General features: G+C 41.7%; 1 protein-coding gene across 1 annotated transcript; it reads left to right on the forward strand.

The window, feature by feature from the left end:
• Nucleotides 1-5,202: 5,202 nt before the first annotated feature.
• Nucleotides 5,203-19,692, forward strand: susd5 (sushi domain containing 5). The gene is given in 7 exon segments (XM_018697645.2): nt 5,203-5,656; nt 6,928-7,105; nt 11,765-11,874; nt 13,617-13,805; nt 15,053-16,146; nt 16,148-16,747; nt 16,749-19,692. Coding segments are annotated over 7 exon segments (2,466 nt in total). The 5' UTR covers nt 5,203-5,577; the 3' UTR covers nt 16,965-19,692.
• The last annotated feature ends 266 nt before the right edge of the window (nt 19,693-19,958 follow it).

Here is a 19,958-nt window from a genome sequence, read left to right on the forward strand (position 1 = left end):
CACTACTTTTATCTCATTAGTTATTTTACAAATAAATTTTACTTTTTATTCCCTCAAGGCCAATGTCTGATACAAGTGCAATTTTTGTATTTCATTGTTGAATGTAAAAAAAAAGAATAAATATATTTATATTTTTCTATAATATACATGACGCAGAAGAAGTGTTTTTAATTTTGACAAATCAAATACATTTTGTTGTTGATGCTTCTGTACCTTTACTGATGTAAGATTTTTAATGCAGCACATTGAATAGTATTGGCACTTTACAGCAGAAAGGACCTAAATACTTTTTCCACCAACTGAGGACAATATGATAGATCCATTAGATATGGAAGATCCTCCCAAGGCTACAACCATGGATGGATAACCAACTGTGGAAAGTCTGCACCTGCCAACTTCACTGTGTGGCAATAGACTTTTGTCTTTAGGAAAAACACACTTGTGAATAATAATATTAATGATGCCTGAATTCAGTTTAGCTGCTTCACTTTCAAGGTCCTGGTATTGTTCATGCTGACTCACTCTCACACTGCTGTGACTTACTGGGACACTTGAACAGAACAGAGCCATTGTTAATCTTATTAGCACCACGTGTGCTTTTCCTACAAATGACAAGTCTGAATATCTGCTGTGAAAAAGGCCTCTTAGAAAAAAAAGTATAATTGTCCCACTTTGACAAGTTTAGCAGAGCTGTACAGTCTGTACACAGTCTGTACTTGCCCACACAGTGAGGTCTGAGAACAGGTCTAATCAGGGAAACTAGGTGGAAACACCTGTGTGGCTGTATTATAGGTGTGTAGGGCCTTAGTGCATATAACAACATTAATCTGTGTTTTATCAGATTAACACACAGCAAACCTGGGGTTATACTGAATTATAATAATGTGTTTCTCTGAGAATAGTAAGATGTTCTCACCCTTAAAACCTTTCTCATGGTGACACTTGACTTGTGTAACACAGGAAGTATCTGATAACATTACTGGCTGAATTATATTCAGGTGTGCTGGTCTGGGGGTCCTGGTGCCATGTGTGCTGGAATGACTTCACATGACAGAGTTTTCTTGCTGTTACTCAGGAGTCAGGCTGCGTACAGACCCCTCCTTCTTCAATCAGACTATAGAACGTAGATCCCAACCATGAATCTAACCATGACTTAAATCATAATCATCTGATTGGTGGAGCTTGTCAGTTCAAGTATGCAGCTTGGCAGCTGCCCGCCTCCTAGGCCACAGTTTTTTCACCCAAGAGTCAGGGGTTCCCAAAATTTCAGGGCCTCTAAAAGGATTTTCTTTTCACCGTGTAACCTCTGCTTAAAAGGATTTTGAGGATATTTAGAAAGGTTTGTTATTATTAAGCTGTTGCTAAAAAGTAGGGGATATTAGTGGAGAAATATCTGAGCAGAAATGTCAGACTTCTTTCTGGGTTTCATTTGGACACACACAACAAATAAATACATAAATCATGAAATGTAACCATTCCTTATTTTCTCTGGGTGAGTATAAAGAAGTTTTCTTGATGTACATTTAAACCATAGTAAGCCATTTAGGACCATGTTAAAGGAAGCACAGCAGAATTTGTAATAGGTGTGGGGTAAAACAGTCATATGCACCAATCAGCCACAACATTAAAACCACTTGCATGATATTGCATAGACCCCCCTTGTGTCGCTAAAACAGCTCTGACCTGTCAGGGCATGGAAACGGGACATCTGAGCGCGTCCTGTGGTGTCTGGCACTGGGATATTGGCAGCAGATCTTTTTGGTCCTGTGGATTGCAGGGTGGGGCCTCCCACATCTGGCTTATTCTGGTGCATCCCTACAGATGATCAATCAGATTTGGATCTGGGGGATTTGGAGGTCAGGTCAACACCTTGGGCTCTTTGTCGTCTTCCTTGACCCAATCCTGAGCAGTTTCTGTGGTGTGGTGGGAGCACTGTCCTGCTGGGGGAGGCCCCTGCCATCGGGGAGTGTGTTTGCCATGGAGAGGTGTGCTTGGTCTACACCAATGTTAAATTGGGTGACATATATCAAAGTACCATCTAGATGAATGTGAGGCCCCAAGATTTCCCAGCAGAACTTTGTATTGTAAAGAGATGATTAACGTTATTCACTTCACCTGTCAGTAGTTTTAATGTTGTGGCTGATGTGGTTGTAAATAATCTCTGAAGCTTTATACACTTTGTTATGTAATTTATAGATGACATGACTCAGATAGAAGAGACTGTGTGTACCTACAGGCAGGGAACATACACATTTTATGATGGTTGTGCTAAAGTTTAGTCTTACATCTACGTGCAGCACGTTTTCAATCTTTTTGCCATCCCATCTCACTGCATTGCATGGTAATTAACAATCTCTCATCAAAAGTCAAATTAATTAACTCAGTTCTTTGAATAGCTCTGTGCCCTTCTCATCCTGACTCAGCCGTGGCTGGCAGCTCAGTGTTGAATGTGTCCTGATGATCACAGTGACAATATTGATGTCAAGTGAGGCCATCTCTGTTAAACACACAGAGCTCCTACAGAGACTCTGAAATGAAGTTTACCTCGGCTGTTGATACAGTATATTTATGAAGTTAACTGGGGTTTGAATACCATTAACTTCTGTGCCTCATCCAAAGTATTTAAACTTATTTGTATGGTTTGGTTTTTTCATCATTATTGTTTCCTCTTATTTTGTGTTTGTCCTGTTTCCTTATCTGTGGTGTCTTTATTTATTTCACTCTTAATGTTTGATTACAGTTTTCAGTGTTCAGAATCAATATTCTCTGTATTCTCTGTCTTAGATTTAGATTAGAAATAAAGATTATTAAACATGCTTATAGGACTGTAGCTAATCTATCTAAAGGCTCAGACACATGTACACACACTATTTGTCACTGTCCAGTGAAAACCATGTAGCCCCGGATCTGGTGATTTTTAATTTTGCATTTTACCTGAAGGATTAAGTATTGCTTTATAATTTGGGACGCTCCTCCTATGTCTCTCTATTAACAAGTTTTCTAAAAACCTGCTGGTTGAAAAGCTAAAAACAAGACTGAGTGAAGATACGTGGTTTTCACTGAACAGCCACACACACAGAGACACACACAGATTTCCCCTCCATGTGGCTTCAACTGTTAGCTTTCAAAGCTGTTCCTGTTTTTCTGGATGCCACCCCTCATGTAGGTTTAGGTTGCTGATTGCCATGGAAGCAAAGCCAGCCCTCCCTAAAACCCTGGGCTGCACCAGTATGACCAATGTATTCCTCTGAGTCAATCACACACCTGCACGACACCTCATTCTGACAGGACATGTCTCACATGGGAAGTCGCTGGTTTCACACATACTCAGAGCAATCTTGTGGCTGATGTGTGTTTATTGTCTGATGGGTGTGTACTGGAAGTCCTGTGAGATTACACACCTGTGTGATGTCTGGATGTGTGTCTGTCCCCTAACAGAGCCCACCCCCACCCCCCACCCCGGACACCTGCAGCAAACATAATTCTCACCAGCCTCCCTGAGATGGAGCAGGTGTGAATCACTGTCTCTCTCCTCCTCATCATCACTCTCCCTTTTCCTCTATGACCCCCACCCATCCAGGAATAGCCCCTGTGTGTGAGTCAGGATCCCAGCCCACCTTAACCTCCTCAGTCAAACCCTCTGAACAGGACGTGATCCATAGGGTGAAAGTATGAGATCCTGCATGAGTACAGGGTGAAAAAATGTGACAGGAAAACAAAGAGATGGACTGAAATGTGAAAAACATCAGTCTGGGATTTAAAGCCAGAACACAACAGCAGCAGCAGCATGGGTGGCTCCACTGGGAGAGAGGGAAAAGGGTGGGATGTGAAAGAAAGAAATGAAGAGAGATGAGTAGGTGTAAAATCTCAATAAAGGTGTCACTCTTTAGGGAATTTCATTAATATTGTTTTTATCTTATCCCAAAAATGATTCCTCTATTCAAGCACACACGCACATACATGTAGATTACTCCTGACTATCTGCAGTTTCCTCTCAACCTGGAATCACAACCATCATTGTTCTCACTGCAGGGAGCAGGAAAACACTCCTTTCTTCAAAGTATCTTCTTTTCCTTCTGCTGCCTCTTCATCTTCTCTACTTCTTTTTTTTAGTTTTTCATCTTTCCCTTGAAAAGAAAAAGAGAGTAGAGGAAGACCTGTCACTTTTTTTTTTTACAAAACAATCCAGTAGTGGAGTGTAACTACATTTACTCAACTACTACTTGAGTATTTCATCATCTCCATTTTACTTTCCAGTCATATCATTCCTGATCACTTAACTGACTTACTGATCATGCTGGCTTGAAAGTTGAGAAAACTCTAGAGGAGTCCTGAAAATAGAAATGTCTTCATCAATGCCTCTGTGCTTCATCTGCTGACAAAGCTCCAGTAAATGGACACTTTAATGAGACTGTTTCATTAATTACTGTTTCCGAGGTGAAGAATGAACTTTCAGCTTCTAAATATTCTGATCTTGTTGCTTGTAGATGAGAAAATGCCTGAACATTCACTCAGAGGACGAGGGTGGTCATTCTGCAAATCTAACACTACCCTCGTGTGCGATGCATGTACTTGTGCAAACGAGAGCAAGAGGAGGGATTCAGATGTTTGGTGTGTAGACAAGTGCATTTATTAAAGGAGGCATATGTGCACACTGTGATAACTCTTATCCTCAGTTTTTATAGGTTGTGATGTTGCTTTAGGTTTACTGGTGTAGCTCTGGTATGTGTGTGGGTTAGGGTTATCTTCACCTGCAGATTCACTGCAACAATGCCTGCACACTCCAAAATGCTCTTTATGGGCTGTGGTCACCCATCTTTATCTCCCTCACCAAATGGGACACACACACACAAACCAATAGAGAGGAGTTTGGCCTATAGCAGAGAGGACAATTCACCTTAATTAGGATTATTATGCTCAAAGGATCAGCTCCATTTGCGTGTACTGAACCTGAGGAGCCTTATTAGTCACTGGGTGATAAATTGTCTATAAATAGCAGTGCAGTGTCAGTGTGTTACACCTCAACATAAATAGACACTTTCTTACATTTCTAACGTTTAGCTGAGGCCAGCTCACAAGCAGGGGCAGGTAGGGCTTCTGCGTCTTGCTCAAGGACCCTTCAACAGCAGGTTTTAAACCCCACCCCACCCTTCCACCCCCATCCTCCTCCTCCTCCTCCTCCTCCCTGTAAAGGAGCAGTCCGTCAGTCTCTCTGGCCGCCTTTGCCCACCCTAAAGATTTTGAGGCCGTGACGTATTTACTAACGGGCACACGCGAGTTTTCACACCGGTGCTTCATCTGCTTGCGAGGGCGACTATTTGGGGGGAGAGATAAACTGCGCCTCGCTCTCGAGCCACTCGGACCGTTTTCTCTCCGCTAACACCAGCCGCACTTGTCAACAAGGCTTACCTTCCCTCAGCTCAGTCCACCTCTGTCCACCAGGAGGGAAAAGTAGAAGGAGTTTTCTGCTCTCCACCGTCACTTTGACCCGTGAGGTTGTAAATACGAAGTCATTTTTGGAAGTTTCTGGACCAACATTAAAAAAAAAGTGAGAATTAGCTAAAGCGCAAACAGAAGATGCGGGATCGTTTTGTTCTGTCACTGCTCTTTGGATGCCTGGCTTGTCTTGTGGTGACCTCTGTTGTGAATGCAGACGGTAAGTTGATATTTGAAGTCGTTGTAAAGTACTATACTAATGTGTCAAGAAAGCCCATAGACTTCATCATACACTCACAAGGAGAAAGTCAGGAGTTGGTTTTGCAACAACCGTTACTCAGAGCGCACTGGTGGAAGCGCGCGCTAATTAATGGCACCTGTCTTGCTATTATCTCGTGCGTTTAGTAATAATTGCATGAGAGCTTTGTCCTCTTATCCCGTGAGTTTTTTTTCCTCGAAATTAAATAAATAACCTAAATCACGTAAACACGAAAACAAAGCCTTACACGTCTGATAACGCTGTGTGTACTGGACAAATGAGAGCGCAGTCACTTTCGTTTTTGTTTAAAAACAAAAGCGTCTTTTCTTTAGTGTTAACGAACATTAGCTAATGATGTGACAATGAGGTGATAATGAAGGGGCAGTGTGCTCCTGTGATGCAGTAAATTGATCACACCTGTAGCTAATTAACCATCACAGGAGGTGAACAAAACTCAGACATATCAGACAACTCTGCTGAGCTCTTACTTCTAAGTGTTAGAATGATCCTTCCTACAAAACATGAGGTTTTTTGGCAGCTGGCCTCAAATATGATTTTCGACTATGTTGTGAAATTTATTGGGAAATGGTATTTTATGTCACAATAAGCTGTTACCTTAATTAGAATATACATGTAAACAATTTATACCTGAATTTGTACTCTAATTAATGGAAATGTTTGTTTTATGATAAGATTAGGATATAAATCCACATAAATGCACATGTGCAAGTATGCATGTCCCTCAAATAAAACTAACCACCTGCTTCTAGTGTCACAACATGGAGTCAGTGCTAACTATGTGGTTTTTTAGAAATCATAACAACAGATTCCAAAGATCTATTTTTTCAAAAATCAATAGTGCTCAAAAACTCATGACATTTGGGCTGAGGACATTTAAACACAAGTATCTGTTGTCCCTGTAATATAAATAACAGGCTTTTTAGCCTTCTCCAGTTGTTTGTGATGCATCCTTTTTTCAGGTAGTAAGACAAGAAACGACAAGGGGTTGTTTTTTTGGATTTTATTAAAACCCATGAAACATTTTCTGTAACAAGGTGTCTAGTTTTTGCAGACACAGCCATTATCCAGAAACTCACAGGTCATTTTTCTCAGGAGACATTATGTCCACCTACACTTGTCACACTGTGAGTTTCTGCTATGTAAGAGGTTAATAACAAGTAATGAGAGGTTTCACAGGTTTTCCTCTCACTTCCTGTTCTCTCTCCCCTCAGGTCGAGTGTTCGTGTTGGACCTGAGGAACTCCTCTGGCCCACAGGGCTTCAGAGACGCTGAGCGGGCTTGTGCCTCGCGACATGCCCGCTTGGCATCAGCGGAGGAGCTCCGTCACGCTGTGGTGGAATGCTTCTTCTCCCCCTGCACCAGTGGATGGCTCTATGGAGGCACAGTGGGGTAAGAAAAGCAGGAGAAAAGATGTATTTGTCTCCATTGTTTTAGGGGACATGTAGGGAGACTGCTGATTTCTGGAGATGTCAAAGGTCATTTGTGGTGTGTGTGTGTGTGCTTCTGTGTGTGTGACGGAGGTTGCAGGAGTATGAATGAAAGAGAGAGGAAGTAAAGGCAGCAGCGGCAGTTAAAGAGAGAGCGGGAAGATAGAAGAAGAGAGTGACACATTTCAAGGGGGAAAGAGAAAAAGCAGAGAGGAAGAGAGGGAGAAAGACTCCTCTGTTCCTTCCTGGATGAGGAGGGAATTCAGAGCCGGGGTGTCATGTCGACAACTGCCTCCATTTACACCTCTCATCTCCACGGTAACATGACACACAGCTTTCAGCACCCGGAGACAGAAACAGACACACAGACAGACAGACAGAGGGAGAGAGCTGATTTGGGCCTGGAGGAAGACAGGCACACCGTTATAGTCAGGTGTTTGATTGACAACTTGTATCCTCAGCAGTAATTACAGAGGATAGACAGAAAGTACTGGAGTCGTACTGATCTGTGTGGTTTCAAATAAGGTGATTACAACCCTGTACGGTACATGATGTTCAGTACGACATGGATGGTAGTTTTCAAAGTTGAGCTGAAATCCTGTCCTGAATTCTTGAAAAGCAAGAAGCTTTTTTTTTTTTTGCAATAAAGTGAGTATATAAGAATAATAAGACTTAATGCCTCAAACATTTTCCACTGTCTCTTATCTTGTTATTATTTCCTTTTTAACTGATTGGTTTTTTGCCATAAAATACCTTAAATTCCCAGAGCCCAAGGAGGTGATGTCTTTACTTTACACTGATATAAAAAAGAGAAAGGCAACAAATTGTCACATTAAAGAGGCTGACGACTGACGATTGTCAGCATTTTTTGCTTGGAAATTACTCATTTTATCGTCTCAACTCTACTTAAAACTACAAAGTCATCGTTATAGTAAAAAAACGAAAAGACAAGAAGAAAGGAAGCTACAGCCATAGCTCTGTGAGGCTGTACTTGGGCACAGTGATGCTTTATGATATTTAGTATGTTCACCAGTTCTGGCATTTGCTAATTATTGTCTGTGGTCACAAGCAAAAGTCCTGGACTAATTTTTAAATGTCTGGAAATGTCTGTAAAGTTGTTGGACCAAAGTTGTGCACTTTGCCTAGAACCATGCAAGCTAGCACAGCTAATCAAGCATGCTCAGATGATGTCTATGCATCTCATCGCTGCAAATTTACTGGATAGACTAAATGGCTCTTACAGTGCTTCTACAAGGTGCTTTCAGTGTGTTAAGAAATTATAGCCTGGTAAATTTATGGTAAATGATGGTTTATTATGTAATGAAAACAGTAAACTGCTTGTTGTAAACAGCTCATACTTTCCTAAATCATCCTTCAGTGGAGAAATATTCAGTGTTACGAAACTGAACCTGCTTCAAAATGGCGGCTGCTCTAACAATGTTGAACATGTGGCCGGCAGAAAAGCTGACATATTCTCTTCTTTCTGTACACTCCCTGCTTTCGATGTGTTGGACATTGGACATCAGCTTTCACACCCACTCACCATGTTTCACAGTCTATCCATGGCTCTGTCTATCTACGCTGAGTTCATCTCCGCCAAACCTCGTCAGACCTTTTCCACCTGACCTCGCTTCATACTTCTGCTGTGTTGGTGAAGAAAATGGAAGTAAATGTTAAAGTAGGCCAGAGATACTACTTCTCTCTGAGCAGTGTTAACATCACAGACTTTAATATTGGTTGTTCTTCTCAGAGCATGTTAGCTGGATGGACATAATTTTTCCACTCCTGCTTGCTTCATGCAAGACTCAGTTTCCTGTTGTAGATTCTCCTCTGGGTGTTGGTCAGTGTCCCGTATAGTCATTTCTGTTGAATTGTTGTCTGCTGTTTAGAAGTGGTATACTATATAATGAGAAGTAATAGTTTAAATTGCTGAACCATGATAAACTTTCTCTCATGCAAACTGGGATTATGCACCATTAATATTAGTATCAGATCATTTTTTATGTAACACCTGGAATTACAGTATTGTTTAAAAAGGAGCTCTTCATGAATGAGAATCATAATTGATGGTGAGCGGGCTGAGTGGGAGAGAGCGAGAGAAAGATGGAAAAAGACAAACATCCCCAGTCAGTCTTGAAATGAGGATGTTGAGATTACACGGTCAGTGTCTTAGACCCCTAAACCACCAGGATGTTGCACTTTGGACATTTCCTATTCTTTATCCTTCCATGACTCTTCCCGATCAGAATCAAAACATTCAAAAATGCAGCAATTTGTTGAGTTAGGCTTGTAGAGCGCATACTGACACTCTGCTGTGGACGGTAATGATCGTTTAGCATTGCAAGTTTGGGTTGTGAGCAGGGGAATATACGGTCAGTTTAGTGGACATCCAGTCACATATTGGTTCTGAAAGTTGAACCAGATGAATAATAATTCACTTATTTCTGTGATGAGATTTGTGCTGTTTTGACGCTCTGGTGTGAGTGCCAGTTCACCTGTTGATTGCATTGACATAATTTTTAGGTCTGTTGCGTAATAACAAGTGCTTCTCAGACTGACTCTCCTGCCTTATCGTCTTCGTCTTACCTGTCAGTCACAGACCTGCTGCCGTGGTAACCAAACACAATAATACCAGCAGACTGAATTAACACCCAGTTTCATACAAACACACACACACACATACAGTTCATATATCTTTGGGGTTTTCCTGTAGTTATGTCATGTGAGGTGAGGGTTTTGAGAAATGTGTTCAGCTGGAGTGTACACTGCCTTTGATTTTTACCTTACTCTCCCTCTCTCTCTCCCTCTCTCTCTCACACACACACACACACACACATACTCGCAGATGCCTGCAGGAACTATAGTTTAATGTGAAAACAGTCTTTGTGATTTTTGTCTCTCTCCATGTGTTTTCTTGGCGATTTCTGTCTTGCTTCTCATTTCTCTCCCTCTCAGACTTTTGTCCTTATAAGCTGAAGTTAGTGTGGCACAAGCACGCAGTATGACTCACACCGCTCTCTTCTCACAGTCTCACTGCACTGCCAGTCAAATTCTTTCCAATTACTGATGCTTTGATTAACTCAGTTATACAAGTTAGCACACACACACACACACACACACACACAGACTCACACACATGCACAACTCTGGGCCGTACCTTTTCCATTTAATGGTGCCTGATTAATACTATTACCGGTCAAACCTGTTATTAATGAAAAGTGTAATATGTCTGACCTCTAATGATGTTCCTGAGCTCAGAGAAACCGTACTTTGGATTTTTTTTTTTTCCACATGGTTCTGGGAGCTGCTATGGGAACATGATTTGATTGGCCTGGGAAGTTTGAGTCACTCTTATCTGATCGGGTGCTTTTGGATGATAAATGGGCTAGTGATGCTATAAACCTTGTTAATAATGTAGCGACAAAAATAGACTATTTACTCAGCATTTTTAGCCGCTGCAGCTTGTGGGTGTTTGCATCGACCGCATTATTCATCTGGTCTGTGAGGAATACCTTTTATATTAAGTCCATGATATTGTGATTGTTCTATATGAAGCTGGCTGCAACTGTAACGGTTGTACATGGGAACATCTATTCCTAATCTGCCAGTGTGTGATAATGTTGTGCCACAGGCTACAACTGCTGATACTGCAGCATGTCTGAGCTGTGATGTGTGTTCCTGGACTCTGATGTCATGCTGTAATAATATTTGAATAAGCCACAAATCTGGTGGTGACCGAGAAAAGTACTGTACATATCTGTTTGTGTAAACCAGAGCTGCAGTTGTATGTGTGATATTATTCAGCAGAAATCTCTCACTGTCACATTTATCAGTGGTGTAATCAGTTAGATGGTTTGATATATAAATTTGTACTTTTTGGACTTTTCTCTCATCTGGGCTTTTTTGTTAAATGTTATAAAAAATATTACTTAATCTCTTGACAGTTGAACAGATAAACCATCTGAGACATTTAGAGGAAAAGTGTCTTTGGTGACACCAGCTCATAGACATCTCAAACATGACAAAGGGAGCCAACTGATCACTGCTCTTTTTTTTTTTCTCCTTTTTTTTTTTTGTAAGAGGATCACCAACCCAGAAAGGTTGGGAACCACTGGATTCAATTTTTAAAAACACATTGTAGCTTATTATGTGTTTTAACCTTAAGTCTTAATCTGAAAAGTAACCAGTAACTAAAGATACAGTGGAGCAAAAAGTGTAAAATGTAATAGAGTAGAAGTATAAAGTAGAATAAAATGGAAATACAGTAATATAGTACTTTAACACTGTACTTAGCACCACTGGAGTAAACGTAGTTACCTTCCACTACTGGGCTTAATAATGCAAGTACAAGATGTGCACCAAAGGAAGTCTGTATGTGTATAATTAAACCCAGTGTGTTACAAGTAAACACATTGAGTTTAATTATGACCACCCTCAATGCTGGAGTCCCTCAGGGGTGTTTAATACTTCGCTGTAGGCCATTCGCTCTCATATCTTGGTGAAATTAACAGTTGCATTTGTGTGTCTGTGAATGTTAAGTTCCTCAACGTGATCTGGTTTTAAATGTAGATCATAAATGTTCTTACTGTCTGCCTGTGTGTGTCTCTTCTCTGGTTTATAGGACCACGGTGTGTAGTGTTGTGGGCAGTGCGCTGAAAGCAGTGGACGTGAGAACAGAAAACGCCACAGAGGACGCTGCACACCTGGACGCCTTCTGTATCAAAGACAAAGGTCAGTGAAGACACAAACACAGACGTACGTGCTCATGATTTACACATTGACACGTAAAGTTGTGAGCAGTGATCAGGATATGAATGGATGAGCTTTGTGTGTACAGTATGTGTTTATCTGTGTGCGCTTGTGTGCAGCTCTCCTTCCTGAGATATTTACTGAGGTGTGAAAGAGGCTGTGTTCCTGCGTTCCTTCCATCCACACCTCTACTTTCAACACTCTCTATCCTACAACTGTGTGTGTGTGTGTGTGTGTGTGTGTGTGTGTGTTTGTGCTTCCCCTGTCCATGTTTTTACTCATATCTGTCATCATATACCTAATCTATCAGCCTCCTCATGAATATCTGAGTGTGTGATGTGATCCACAAATGTACATAAACCCTGACAGAGCTGAAGCTAAATTCCACACACCTATCCCACTGGCATGGGTCTGACAGGGGAGGGGGGCCGGTCAGTGGTTGGTTTTGGATCGGACTATTATTGGACGTCACCCAGAGGAGATCTCTACTCCTTCCTCATAGACAGTAGAGCTACTGTGGCTGTTTATATACCACACACCCCGAGGCTGGAACAAACACTCCACTGTGGGAAAAATGAACAGTACAGATCCACTTAATGCAGGGTGAAAGCAATGACATAGCTTCACAGTCAGGGCTGCCGTTGTGGCCACGGCTGCGGTTATATAGCAATGGTTATAATTATGAAAGGAGGTGTGGAGGTACAAAGTGTCATGCTGTCCCATTATCGGTATAGCAATCAATTTTTAAATCAAGTTGTTTTAAAGGACCATTCCTGCATTTTTAATTCATGTGTTTACTGTAACCATTGTATTACATTTTTTCAAAGAACACGCCATAGTTCTGTGGTCTTTTAATGTATTTCTATGCTTTGTAGACATTGTGAAAGCAAACTTAACATGAGGTAGTTACAGTCAATCACAATGCATACTTCCTTTGTTTTGTTAGAGTTAAATTATTGTTGACAAAACAATCACACTACAAGGTCCATTAGTGGATGCTCCAGAGCTTTTGTTCATAGTTATAATATTGTAGATGTGTAAATGTCCTTCTTTCCTCTTAAGCACAACAAGATATTGTTATTGTGTGCAGATTTATTTGATGCTCATGTTTGATTATGTTTTAAGGGGAAACTGACCTCCAGCAGGTCCCATGTATTTTAGGATAATGACTTGTAGTGAAGTGACAAAAACATGCAAAAATACTGGTTTTGTCCATTGTATACAGCAATGTTACTGTAAATTGTGTAGTTTAATTTAAAAACATTAGGCTGTCGTTATGGGAAAAAACACTCCTGATGTTCATTGTTTAATGCTACAATAAAACAACAGCTGTATGTGGAGAACACAGGTTAATTGAAAACTTGAAATATGTTTCCTTCGTGTAATTACCATTAAAAATGAGACAAAAGGCAACACAATACATAATCTTTATCTCATCCCAGTGGCTTTGTTAGTGGTTGTGTTTGTCAAAATTACATCCACATTTCCCCAAAACCTCACAGCTTCCTGTCCCTTGAGTCGTTCTTATCTGTCTTTGTTTACAAATGGGATGGTGACACTGTAAAGCCGGATAATAATAATGAATCACGTTTCATTAACAGGCCTGTGCACTATTGAATAGGCATAGCATCATCTTTATCAAATAATTCAGTACAGTTACATCCCTCTGTCTATTTTGGCTGTGTCTCTTTCCTTATATGCATCTCTGTATTTGTCGTTGACAGATGAGCCGTGTGGAGACCCTCCATCTTTTCCCAATGCCCGTCTGCAGGGGCACACTGGGTTCGACATGGGCGATGAGCTGCTGTACGTGTGTGTGCCAGGTTATGTGATGCCCAGTGGACACAGTGCCTTCAGCCTGCTTTGCGACAGCTGTGGAGAGTGGTACGGACATGTGCAGCTTTGTGTCAAAGGTAAGAAGGTGTTAAAGCTGTTCATGTTGGCGAGCAGGGCAGAAATGGAAACAGGCAGAAAGAAAAGGCTCAGTTTTGCTCATCGTCTTCAAAGTTACAAGCTCTGACCTAGACAGGAGACGACACTGAGGTCAACCTCCCTCGCGTGTAAGTTCCCAGTGTTATTAGGTGACCAGTGCTCAATTTCTGGTTTTCGGGGAAACAAAGTCTTAGCTGTGAGTTGGATGGAAAATGGCTGCTATGACACCTTAGTGTGACATACCATAGTTTGGCCCAGTTCAGAGCAGAGGGAGAGAGGGTGAGAGCAAATCGCCAGGCCTGTGTCCATGGTTAGCTAACGGAGACGTAATCATGTTTGTGTGCTAAAGCAGTGGCTTCCAGACTGTCCCAAGATAATTTCAAAATATATTTCTATTACACAAAATTATATTTCTTTTGTCTGACTTAACGCTAGATTTTCTGTTTCTGTGATAGACTGGTACTTCACCAGTCAAGCTATCAAAATCCTTGAAATGAGGAAACCATGAAACCTGTGATAAAGTAGCCATTGCCTTATCTTAAAAAATAGTTCAATATTTTGCTTTCTAAGAGTTAGATGATAAGATTGACAGTACTCTCATGTGTATCAAAAATAAGGATCCAGACAGAGGCTTAACTTAGCTTAAGACTGGAAACAGCTAGCCTGGCACAGTCTAAAGGTGACAAAATCTGCCTACCAGCAGCAAGTTCACAAATTAAAGCAGTATATCTTTACATTTCATTTGTTTTATTACATAAAAAGTGTTTATGTGCTGGTTAATTTCTTGGATGGAAAATGTTACCTCCTGATGGGATGAGTGATGAATGGACTTCGCAAATTCAGAGCACTCCTGTCCAAGAAATAGTAAGCGTTAGAGGTGCTGTTAGATGGATTTTGGATGCAGAGCCAGGCTAGCCATTTCCCCTTGTCTCCAGTCTTTATGCTAAGTTAATGTATCCAACTGTAGCGTATTTTTTTTCATACAGACACGTGTGCTATCAATCTTCTCATCTGACTCATCTGGTAGAAAAGCAAATAGGCATATTTCTCAAAATATCTTAATATCTTTTCCTGTTCTTTAAAGGGGTCATAAAGTCTAAATTACATCCATGTTGTCAGAATGAACTGTTCAGAAGTTTTCAAATTGAGTTGTATGATCATGAATGCAGAGACCTGATGTAGCTTTGTCAGCTGATCAAGGATACGTCTCCTCTTTGTGTTTCCTCAGATGAGACTGAAAGTCACGTTGACTATGAGGACAAGTTCACAGATTCCTATGGAGAAGAGGAGCACCATAGCGAGAGACCAGAGGAGGCTCATGGCGAAGTGTACGAGGAGGTGCATGGAGCTGCGTACCCGGAGGAGAAGATCAGTAAAGAGCAGCAAGCAACAAGCTTTGGTGTTGAACTAGAGGAGGAGCATCAATACCAGCATGGAGAGCAGGAAAATGGAGGAGAGATGATTGGGATAAAATCTGAAGATGTTGTAGATGGAGGAGAAAAAGCTGTTGAAGACTTTATAGGCAATCCAAGGTGGGAGCAGGAGAGGAGAGAGGTGGTGAGGATAGATGCAGCTGCAGCCACTGAGGCACCTGTCTCTCTTCTGTCCCAGAAACACATGTTCTGGTTCCCTTCTGAGGCTTTTCAGGAGGAGGGACTTCCTGTCTCCACCAATCCAGTCACACAGACGACACAGAGAGCCTCAGGCGCCCAATCAGAGGAGAGCAAAGAGCACGAGAGCCAAGAGAGGCACCACATCCAGCATCCTGTTGATGTTGACAACCGTGATGACCGTGAGCAAGACAGCTACGGCGATCGTGACACAGGCGACCAAGATGATCGTGGTGACAGCCACCATGACGTCAAGGATGTCCATGAAGACAGTCGCCTTGATGATCAGGATGACCACGACAGCCACCAGGACAAAGACGACTATGATGATCAAGTGAAACATTACTTTCCAGCTCAGCATGATGATCTGGACAGACGGAACCGCCACGAAAAAGACGATGACAGTCACGACGACCATTATGACATGGGCGAACATGAAGATGAGCGGATTCGCTACAGCAGCCAGGACTATGATGATCGAGATGATACATACGATGAACACAAAAGCTTCGAGGATCATGAGGATGTGACTGACGATCATGGTGTTGTTGATCAAGAGCATCCGGAAGGTTCGAAGGAACATCTGGACCACGATGACCACGATGATGGTGAGGAGCATTACAACCTGGAGGAGGACGATAACGACCGTTACACTGATCACGATGATCATGAGCACAACGACCATGACAGCTATGATGATCATGATAGCCATCGAAGATGATGATGATAGTCATCAGCATGTAGTATTTTCTGCAGTAGATGAGCATCAGAATGTCACTCAGAGAGGAGCAGGAGAAAAGGCCACCACAGATGAAACCTGGCTAGACGGCTACCCTGTCGCTCCAGAGGACACAGAAAAAGGTGACTCCACAACAGAAAGGGATGGACCAGAGGATAAAGAGAAGGGGACACCAGCCAGGGCAACAGACAGACCCAATGAGGTGGAGATTCGTAGACCCGTCCCTTACACCAGCTTACCAGAGGAACATGAATCTCCCACCACAGAGCCTGAACAAGAGGGTGTGGAGGAGGTGTGGCCTGGCTTCATTCCCACTGCTGCTCCTTCCCCTGACCATTTCGAGCCCTCAGACTCCCCCTCATACTCTGACACCCTTGACTACGACACACAACAAGTAGCCCCCACCCATTCCTGGCAGGGTGACCTCACCGAGCACCCATTCCTCGATTTCGGCCCAGCTCCTCCAGTGCATGATGGTGACATCCTCACCGGAGTGATGGAGGAGCACACCGTGTACAACCTGCCGGGCGAGGCTGGGGAGCGGGGCGAGGTGGAAGGGGAGAAGGGGTCGACGAATCTGTATGGGCGATGACTGCCCTCCAAGCTCCTCCAGCCGAGGTCCTACGGTAGCTGCCATAATTGTAGCAGTGTGCGCGGTTGCCGCGGCGGTCATCGTTGGGGTGTGGTGTTACCGACGGCAACAGCAGAAGAGCTCGATGTACGAGATGAATGGGAAGGGCCAAAGTCAGACCAGACAGGGCCAACAGATAGAGATGCAGCAAAAAGTGTAAGAGCAAGAGATGAGGGAAGAAGGACACTGACAGAGGGCAGAGACATTTGGGAGGGATGGAACGATTGAGATGAATTTGAGAGGAAAGCGCAGCCTTTCATCTTACTAGATACTACTGCTTCATTGAAGATTTTGGATAGGTATGAACCGTAAATCTTACCGAGGTGATGCACAGAATTTTATAAAACAGTGAGAACTGGTGAAACAACATGGTAGCAGTTCTCTCCCACTTATAAATTCTACAGAAATTCACCCATCTTGGTCATACCTATTCATTATTTTCAAAGCTCTAGTGTCTAGCTGGACAGGTGGAGAGGCTGTGTCTGGACTGGACTCAGCTCCAGGCTGAATGAAAAAAGAGACTGTAAGGAAATGACCATGTAGGAAAACCACAAGAAGGCATGCCTGCCTGCCTGAATATTATGAACTCAACCTCCAAAGCTCTTGGACATTGTGGTAAAGATTCTCAGTGTTACCTTGCTGTTGTTTTTGTTGACTTTATTGAGTGCTCTGTTTATTGTTTATGTGTATTGTTCTGGATTTATTGATCTCAATCTTCTTTTCTGTTTATGGTGTTTATAAAAAACTTTATCCCACTTGTTAGTCCTCAACAAGAACGCTGAAGTTCAGAACACTTCAGGTCATCGCAGGTTTGGGCAGGTTGTCCCAGATGAATGACCTGGCTTCTGTCAGACCAGCATGAAAGAAAAAAAAGAAGAAAGGATGATGATGATGGTTAGACCAGATGAGAGTGGGATGAGCGGTATGAAGAGAACTGAGAGGGAAAGCAAAGGAAAAAGAGGCCGGGGAATGGTGCGGTAAGAAGTATGACGGGAGAAACATTTGAAGACTTTCCTGCCTCTGTTTGTTTTGACAGTCAGCTGGTGAGAAATACAGAGCGGGTGTCAAGACAGCAGACTCAGCCCCATGTGTGTGTGTGTGTGTGTGTTTGTGTGTGTGTGTGTGTGTGTGTGTGTGAGAGATAGAGTGCGTATGTGTGTGTCTCAGGTTCATGCAATCCGCCGCTCTACGGTTTGAAGTTTCCAACTGAGGACCCAGAGTGGATGCTGACGGCATTTAGACCAACTAGAGATCAAACATTGTGATGCTGCCATGGCAACAGAGAGAAACCACCCCAAATGTTATCGTTAAAAGATTAGTAGACATATTCTGACTTATTCTGACTTTTAAGAGTGTGTTTTCTTTTTTTTTCATGAAAGTTCATGAAAGAGATTTTAAGTATCTTGTGGAGCTGGAGAGTCCATGACTTTAGGTTAAAATTAGAGCTTGGCCTCCTGCCCTGTGTATTTTCACATTTAGCGTCATATGATAAATAAAATGTAGCTAAATATTTTTTGATATAACATCAGAAGGTTATATTTCCCTAATTGATTTCCTTTATGTCTGCTCTAAAGCAGACATGAGCAGGTAAAGAAGTTTGTCTGGATTGGACTGTCAGATTATTAGTTGACTGAACTTCTAGTTAGATATCAACGTTAGATATCAACGTTGCTGGAGGAATTCAAATATATGTGAATTCACACAATTTGTTTATCAAAAAAATTCTGATATGATTAAATTTAGGTAAGACGTTCTTTATGTGAGTAATTTGATTAATTTGGTTGTCAAGCCCTAGTTCAAAAAACATATTGATATTTATACCTTTGCTGTTTCCGTACTGTGCCAAATACTTGGAAACAAAGTAAATTACTAAATTAGGAAAGCTCATAAAAAGGTGCATTTATGTATATAAAGTCAAATAAGCATGTGAGATTTTAGATATTAGAGTTAGTAATTCTAGTGACGTATAAAGAAAAACAACATGAAGTAGGTTACAATAACTGTTGACAGTGGGTGGTGTCTGGCAGACCAGGCACTTTATGGAGTCATCAGTCATGAATAATAATTAAATTTTTTCTCATACATTTCTAACATAACATCTGATGTTCTCAGCTGGTTTATAAAAAGTACTTTAATTGTGTTATCTTTAATCTTGTTATGAAATAAGGATTTGTTGGATTTGGAGAATAAGAGCCAATTTCTTTCCCAGACTGATTTAATTCAGTCTTTTTCATTTCTGTACCATGATGTCTGAAGCTATAGTGACACTATTCATGGATGAGGGTATAGGGGATTAAGTACCTGTTGTCTATATGTTTCTGTAAATATGAATCTATGACTGTATTAATTTGTTGCTGTACATACTATAGCATAACTGATGTCACCTCACCAAGACAGCCAAGCACAGTTAACATTAGACATTACCTCTTTATGTCTCACACAGGGTCAACTCATTTCCACCACTCAAAATCTCATCCACTGCCTGTTACATGTGCTATCCCACTCTGCTGTTTAAACACTAGTAGGCCTACTGTACTTGCAAAAGTCCAACTTGTCTGATCTCACGCCAGATTAGCCACATGATCTGATGCCTCCACACTGATAGTGATCATCAACAATGTTAAAACACTGAGGCTAAATTTCGAATCACTTGAGTTTTGTGCAAAATCAAGACACTCATGAAAGCCAATAGGAAAACAGGAAATAATGTTTTGTTGTTGCTGTGTCTTGTTCACATGATGCTTCAATGTGTCCATTTCATCTCCATTTCAAACAGCCTGATGTGTGTGATGTCAGGATGAAGTGTGTACTGTATATGTGTTCACAATAAACTCCTGAACACCCGAATCTGTGGTGATTATTGCATTAAATGTGGTTTTAACTCTTCATTTCTATTTTCATTTCCTTCAAGGTCAAACAGATACATTAGGTCATGGTGATTAAAATCTCAAATTGCATTGTCCATAGTCCATTGTTACTATTCATTATGTGAGTGTGACCTATGACCTTGACCTGTGACCTTGACTCCTGACAATTAGCCCTCTACTTCACCTTTATGCAAGCTCCTTTTACCAGCCATTATCTCCTGCTTCTCTGACATGGTCCCAAATTTTAGTAAAAAAGAAAAGATGTGAGACAAAGCATTGTCAGGGAG

The sequence above is a fragment of the Lates calcarifer genome, linkage group LG3, assembly GCF_001640805.2.
Source record: "Lates calcarifer isolate ASB-BC8 linkage group LG3, TLL_Latcal_v3, whole genome shotgun sequence".
Classification (NCBI taxonomy): Eukaryota; Metazoa; Chordata; class Actinopteri; family Centropomidae; genus Lates; species Lates calcarifer.